The sequence below is a fragment of the Coregonus lavaretus genome (genome assembly GCF_964263955.1).
Source record: "Coregonus lavaretus genome assembly, chromosome: 5".
In the NCBI taxonomy this organism is placed as follows: Eukaryota; Metazoa; Chordata; class Actinopteri; order Salmoniformes; family Salmonidae; genus Coregonus; species Coregonus lavaretus.
This window is the reverse complement of record NC_139992.1, coordinates 46338596-46346151: the sequence shown is the minus strand read 5'-3', so window position 1 is coordinate 46346151 and position 7556 is coordinate 46338596. Positions and strand designations below refer to the sequence as shown.

The following is a 7556-nucleotide window of genomic DNA, read 5'->3' as shown; positions in this document are numbered from 1 at the left end:
AACTCCGATCCAGATACCTGCAGGAAGAAATGGAGACTTGCGAGGGACCGTCATGTGAGAGCACTGAAAAAGTCTAAGGATATGCCAGAGGGTGTACCGAGGCCTGGAATTCTGAGTTGGCTCACCATTTTTATCAAACATCGGCAAACCAACCCAAACTTTCCCGAGGTAGCTAGTTAGCTAAGAAACTGAAAATGTATGGCTACAGTACCTAGTTGCCAGACCTGACTTGTAGACCGGTAATTATCGGTATTATGAAAGATTATCTAATAAATCGTCTAAAGAAACCACTATTTCTGGCACTGGGTTCGCAGTTAAAATGAGTGCAATATCAACACCAGCAGCAGAGGACACACATAAATCAGTACGAGATTGCAAGATTCATGTAAAATGTTGTTGTTGAAAACGTTAAACAATTAGTCATGTGTTTATGGCAATCGGGCCTTAATCAGAATATATGACAGTGACAATGATTAATTTAGTCATAAAATGAGAAAGTAATGTTTTAATGAATTTGCAACAGCCTTACTGTTAATCTTTTCAAGATTTGCAATTACTGCCTCTTGTTTTGTTGGTTTCCATAGATTTCAGCAGACAGAGTTGAGAGTCTTAATAGCAAACTGGATCAGACTCCCATGTTTTCAGACCAGGCAGGTAAGCCAATAATAGTGTTGTGTAGTTGGCTACAGGTATTGTGTAGTTGGCTACTGACACAATCCTTATGTTTCCATACTGGCTCCTTTTTTATTTTACTGTAGGTCCACGGTTCCCTTTATCTTCTTTCCGTCTCCTGGTTCCTCCTCTACGCCTGATGTCAGCTTTTATGTGGCAAGTGGCTCAAGAGCGTAATGTGATGCAGTATGGGAAGCTGGAGGAGTTTGTGACTTTGGTGACAGAGATGGTTCCAGAGCTGCTGAGCTCCAGGCAGAGGACCCAACTCATCCTGGGACTGAGAGCAAGGGTGAGAAGTGGGAGGGTGGAGAAGGAGTAGAGGCATGGATGTAAAGAAAGAATAATAGTCATTGGACTAAGATCCTCATAAAATCTGCTTTCAGATGGTTTTAGAGTTGTTTCGCAATGAAAACCCACCGGAACCCCAGACCATCCAACTTCATTTGGACAGAATCAGAACTTCTTCAGTACATGCTGTGCACGAGGATGTATGTAACTTTCAGTGTCAATAGTAGTCTGGATGCTGTGGAATAGAGGGAGCTTATATTGTGTTTCTGTTAAAGCTTATTTTATCATTCATTTTACATGCCCAGTCACAGAGTAGAAATGAGTTGGAGGCTTCGGAGTCTAACTTCGTGGAACTTGTCAAAACCCTGCTGGAAGACCCTTCTGAGAAGAAGCACTTCTTCCAGGTGGGAAATATCCTAATGAATCATAGTTGTTGCTTTCAGAGTCAATAGGACAGCATGTTCCAGCAATGTAAAACTCAGTAGTGAAATCTTGCTTGTTTTACAATAACTGATGAAAGACCATACAAAATGAACAACCCAGCAAGGTATTGGCTCGAACTACTCTTGTTTTATTTCTCTCTCTCTCAGGTGGTGTTCCCAATACGTTACGGCCCTCGGTATGACACAGCACTGCAGATACTGGTGTGGGAGTTCCTCTCCCGACTGGAGGAGCTGCTGCCTGTACCAGACCTTACAGAGGTAGAGGCTCAATATCTTAATAGGATGAAATCTTTAGAGATGGTCAGGCTTGTCATGTTATTTCTTCAGTATCACACGCTTAGGGATGTCACTAACAATTTTTATAATGACACTGTATAATGTCCAGTCTTTGGGAACAAAGCTACTTGTTCATGATATCCTTTTGGTCAACTCAAGTTGAATCCTATATGATTAATGTAGACACACAGGAGAGGAGTGCTTCTTTGATTCAAGACCATGGTGCTTTCCTACGGAGCAGCAAGGGGAACTGCACCTCCTCACCTTCAGGCTATGCTCAAACCCTACATCCCAACCTGAGCACTCTGTTCTGCCACCTCTGGTCTCTTGGTCTCGCGCCCCTGCTTGAGGGCAGCTCCCGCTCAGCCCAGTCAAAGCTCTCCTCTGTCCTGGCACCCCAATGTACATTTATAGTTAATCCATGAGGTGCTCTTTGATCATTTGATGAAATATTATAGAACAAAAAGAAGTTGATGCTGGATAGTAAACAATGCCGTAAAAGCCTTTGTGCAAACAAACTTCCAGAAGTAATCAAGGCACTCGTGTAGTGGAAATATGTAAAAGCCTTTTTTTTAATGACTTATGCATGGCAAGAATATAAAAAATAAAAAAAACACCCACCTAGCTAGAGCTGCAGAAACCATTTTAATGTTCCTTTTATCCTCTCAGACAGCATCTTGTCTCAGCATTGCCCCCTCTGACCTGGAGGAGTTCTGGCATTCTGTCTCTGACCCCGAGCACCTGAAGACACTACTGCAGCATCATAGACATCTGGGATACTTGAGCAAAAGTTAGTCTTAATAAGAGGATATCAACCATGTTAGCCATGTGCTCTTCTTCTGTAAATTAGTTAATTGCATTTTTCCGTTTCCTTTCCTGAGATGAAAATTCTCCCTTTCTCCAGATAAATTCTCCAACCAGGTCGCAGACAACATCTTGTCCACATTGTCAATTCCTCAAATTCACGGCCTGAAGTCAAGTCTCGATGGACATGAAGGCATGAAAGGGAGCACAGAGGGGTGGAAGATCAACAGTGAGGAAGACCAAGAGGAAGGAGGAGAGTTGCATTGTGAAAATAACTTGGAGGAGGATGATGATGATGATGGAAGTGAGAGAAATGAAGACCCTGAGAGAGGATTAAAGGATGAAGATGACGCAAACTGGACCTCCCCTCTGAGTGAACCAGAGGACTCGGATGGTAAGGAAGTTCAGAGATTCATAATGATACAGTCCGTTTCCGCCATGTATTTTGAAGTGATTTGTAAAAGCCTGACATGTTACATTCCCTACATATATTTGTAATGTTTTTTTAACGCTCCTTGACTTTCAGGTGAAAATCAGGAAGTGCTTCACACCACTGTCAAAGTTTACACTTAGGATCATGAATTACAGAGGTTGATATCAGTTCCTACTTATAACACCTTAAAACATAGTGGCTGTGTATATTGTTTTGGAGAAGGACATTTTCGTGCTTTTGAGAGCACCACACTGAAGGCTGTTTCCAACAATGGCCGTCACCTCTAGGGGAACCATTCATTTCAATGGGATGTTGGTTGGCGAGCGACGTTAACTGGAAAATGCTGAAAATTGCTAAATAATTAGCTAATGAACTTAAAAACTGTCTGGATGAATCATCAATATATCTGTCCCAAAATCACAATAAGTTGGCACTCGGGAGGTCCAGGATTCATTTGGGTCAGGCATCGTTTGCCCTTCGCATATGTTTTATAGAGCGAATCATGGTACCAAACGCTCCAGGATCCGGGTCATATAAGGATATGTTAACGCATCTTCATTTTTGTATGTCTGCTCTCTTGTGCTTTCTGCCTGCAGAACCGGCTAGTGACATGCCCTCCCAGGTCTTCTCCTGCCCCCAGTGCCCATTCTCCCACAGGGAAATGGTGGACCTTCACCAGCACATCAGGAAGGAACATCTAACAGAGGAGGACAGCAGGAGCCTGGACTCTGGAGGAGCTGAGAACTCACTGCCATCCAGTGAAACAGTAAAGAGCTCCTCAGCCAAGAGGATCAATAAGAACACCTGCAAACAGTGCGGGAAGGGTTTCAGATGCACAACTGACCTGAAACGACACCAAAGTATTCACACAAGTGTGCAGCCGTTCCGTTGCAACCAGTGTGAGAAGAGATTCAAATCGGAGAGATATCTACAACTGCACAAGAAGAGTCACGACATTGAACCGATGCACAGGCCTATTTGCCAACACTGTGGCAAGAGTTACACAAGTGCAGCAGTCCTCAAAATACACATACGCACACACACCGGGGAGCGGCCTTACTCCTGCTCAGTCTGTGGGAAGAAGTTCAATCAAAAGCACACATTAGTTAGACACCTCCGGATGCACAAAGGGGAACGACCATACCTGTGTAGCGTATGTGGGAAGGCTTTCTTTGTTTCCGGGGAACTCTTAGTGCACATGCGTTTTCACACAGGGGAACGACCTTACCGTTGTAAACCGTGTGGAAAGGCTTTCAGCACATCATGCGCTCTCACGTCACATAAGCAATGGCACTCAAACGAGCGCCCATTCACCTGCTCCCTGTGTTCAAAGGGCTTTGCAGAAACTAGTGGCCTTAAAAGACACATGTTTATTCATACTGAGGAGAAGCCCCATTACTGCCACACATGTGGGAAAGGATTTAGTCAGTTGAGCAACATGAGAATACATTTGAAAACTCATAAGAAATAATGTAATTGGATCTTTGTCAGACTAAAGTGTAATGTTTATTGCCCCTTGAGCTCATAAAGCCAAAAGTAAGAAAGAGGAGAAAAAAAAGTGTTATAGGTCATGTACATCATCCTGACAAAGTTTTCACCATTTATTGACTAAGTAGCCATGCTGTTATTTTCCTGTTGGTAATGTGATTGGTTGTTAAGGAACTTAGGCCACAGACTTTACAATGACATTGAGGTTTTACTTAGTGCACTACTCTGTGAGCACAGTAGGGGTACATTTACATTTTAGTCATTTAGCAGACGCTCTTATCCAGAGCGACTTACAGTTAGTGAGTGCATACATTTTTCATACTGGCCCCCCGTGGGAATCGAACCCACAACCCTGGCATTGCAAGCGCTATGCTCTACCAACTGAGCTACAGGAGGACTGTAGATCAGGACATGGGCATTAATATGGAGTTGGTCCCCCCTTTGCTGCTATAACAGCCTCCACTCTTCTGGGAAGGCTTTCCACCTGATGTTGGAACATTGCTTCGGGGACTTGCTTCCATTCAGCCAAAAGAGCATTAATGAGGTCAGGCACTGATGTTTGGCGATTAGGCCCAGCTCGCAGTCAGTGTTCCAATTAATCCCAAAGGTGTTCGATGGGGTTGAGGTCAGGGCTCTGTTCAGGCCAGTCAAGTTCTTCCACACCGATCTCAACAAACCATTTCTGTATGGACCTCACTTTGCGCACAGAGGCATTGTCATGCTGAAACAGGAAAGGGCCTTCCCCAAACTGTTGCCACAAAGTTGGAAGCACAGAATCGTGTAGAATGTCATTGTATGCTGTAGCGTTAAGATTCCCTTCACTGGACCTAAGGGCCCTAGACAGAACCATGAAAAACAGCCCCAGACCATTATTCCTCCTCCACCAAACTTTAGAGTTGGCAATATGCATTGCGGCAGGTAGCGTTCTCCTGGCATCAGCCAAACCCAGATTTGTCCGTCGGACTGCTAGATGGTGAAGCGTGATTCTTTACTTCAGAGACCGCGTTTCCACTGCTCCGGAGTCCAATGGCTGCGAGCTTTACACCACTCCAGCCGACGCTTGGATTTGCACATGGTGATCTTAGGCTGCTTGGCCATGGAAACCCATTTCATGAAGCTCCCGACAAACAGTTATTGTGCTGACGTTGCTTCCAGAGGCAGTTTGGAATTCAGTAGTAGGTAACATGATGAAAGTATGACACATAGTTTGTGTAGGCCGTTCTGTACCTGATGTAATGAGAAGAAAAAAAAACTTTTTGACAGCAACTATGAAGTTGTCGCTTGAATAATCATTCATGTGTTTTGGACCAAGCTCCTGATGTATGCCGGAACAGAGTCCTCCCTTTTCCTTATTATCCTGCATAGTCACCTGTTGAAGTGTCGTCGTCTAAGGAATGTTTTTATTTTCAATCCCTCGGTCAGGCACCCGATTCCCTACTGCCACATGCTGGGCTGAAGCACATTTGGGTACACTTTTCTTTCCCATTGTAATCAGACCTGGGTTCAAATACTATTTCAAATACCTCAATTACTTTCACCTACATTGTCCAAGTAAGTATCTAGATATGTTTTATTTGAAAAGACAAGTAGTTGAATATTTTTATATGTATTTGAAAATACTCATACACTCCCATGCATTTAACCCAGGTATTTGAAATAAGTGTTTGAAAATACACTCATACTATTTGGTTTTTACAAATAGCCATTCAAATAACCAAATAGAAGTACTTGTTTTGGGCTGTGTATTTGCAAATACTCAAATACACACATTTATTTTTAAGTACTCATACATTTGAAACCAGGTCTGATTTTAATAAATAGTCACTCAGTAATCATCTGCGGTGACTCAATCATTTGTAAATTAACTAATACTACAGCATGTGTATGATATATGTATATTAAGTACATGACGCTACATTTATTATCCATCAAACACAACTTTTTTTTTTTTACTTAGATGAGCAACATGAATACATTTGAAAACTCGTTGGATGTTTGTCAGACTTAAGTAATTTTTACACTAGTGTAATGTGTTGAGGTCAAAAAGCCAAAAGTAAGAAAAATAAAGATTGTATTATAGGTAATGTACACTGAACAAAAATATAAACGCATGTTTCATGAACTGAAATAAAAGATCCCAGAAATGTTTCATATGAACAAAAGCTTATTTCTCTAAAATGTGCACAAATTTGTTTACATCCCTGTTAGTGAGCATTTCAATTTTGCCAAGATAATCCATACACCTGATAGTTATAGCATATCAAGAAGCTGATTAAACAGCATGATAATTACACAGGTGCACCTTGTGCTGGGGACATTTTGTCACAAAACACAATGCCACAGATGTCTCAAGTTTTGAGGGAGCGTGTATTTAGCATGCTGACTGCAGGAATGTTCACCAGAGATGTTGCCAGAGAAATAATGTTCATTTCTCTACCATAAGCCGCCTCCAATGTCGTTTTAGAGAATTTGGCAGTACATACAACCGCAGACCACGTGTATGGCGTCATGTGGGCGAGCGGTTTGCTGACGTTGTGAACAGAGTGGGGGTTATGGTGGAAGTGGGGTTATGCTATGGGCAGGCAGGCATAAGCTACGGACAACAAACACAATTGCATTGCAATTTGAATGCACAGAGATACCGTAAACGAGATCCTGAGGCCCATTGTGCCATTCATCTGCACCATCACCTCATGTTTCAGCATCATAATGTCGCAAGGATCTGTACACAATTCCTGGAAGCTGAAGCTGTCACAATTCTTCCATGGCCTGCATACTCACCAGACATGTCACCCATTGAGCATGTTTGGATGCTCTGGATCGACGTGTACAATGGCATGTTCCAGTTCCCGCCAATATCCAGCAACTTTGCACAGCCATTGAAGAGGAGTGGGACAACATTCCACAGGCCAAATCAAAAGCCTGATCAACTCTATGTGAAGGAGATGTCACGCTGCATGAGGCAAGTGATGGTCAAACCAGATACTGACTGGTTTTCTGATCCACGCACCTACAGTTGAAGTCGGAAGTTTACATACACCTTAGCCAAATACATTTAAACTCAGTTTTTCACAATTCCTGACAGTTAGGATCACCACTTTATGTGAAATGTCAGAATAATAGTAGAGATAATGATTTATTTCAGCTTTTAT

The 7556-nt window shown here is 42.6% G+C and overlaps 1 protein-coding gene across 1 annotated transcript; it reads left to right on the top strand.

Annotated features, from left to right (window-relative positions):
• Positions 1 to 764: 764 nt before the first annotated feature.
• Positions 765 to 6553, top strand: LOC311129966 (uncharacterized protein). The gene is made up of 7 exons (XM_084162538.1): positions 765 to 961; positions 1056 to 1160; positions 1266 to 1364; positions 1551 to 1661; positions 2349 to 2469; positions 2584 to 2877; positions 3513 to 6553. The coding sequence occupies exons 1-7, from the start codon at positions 812 to 814 to the stop codon at positions 4385 to 4387; spliced, it is 1755 nt and encodes a 584-aa protein (XP_084018664.1). The 5' UTR covers positions 765 to 811; the 3' UTR covers positions 4388 to 6553.
• Positions 6554 to 7556: the final 1003 nt, after the last annotated feature.

Excerpts from the sequence above, each read along its gene's own strand:
- LOC311129966 (XM_084162538.1), top strand. The coding sequence starts at position 812 with ATGTCAGCTTTTATGTGGCAAGTGGCTCAAGAGCGTAATGTGATGCAG. Across the intron at positions 962-1,055 it reads TCCTGGGACTGAGAGCAAGG|ATGGTTTTAGAGTTGTTTCG; the intron begins GTGAGAAGTGGG and ends ATCTGCTTTCAG. Across the intron at positions 2,878-3,512 it reads TGAACCAGAGGACTCGGATG|AACCGGCTAGTGACATGCCC; the intron begins GTAAGGAAGTTC and ends TTCTGCCTGCAG.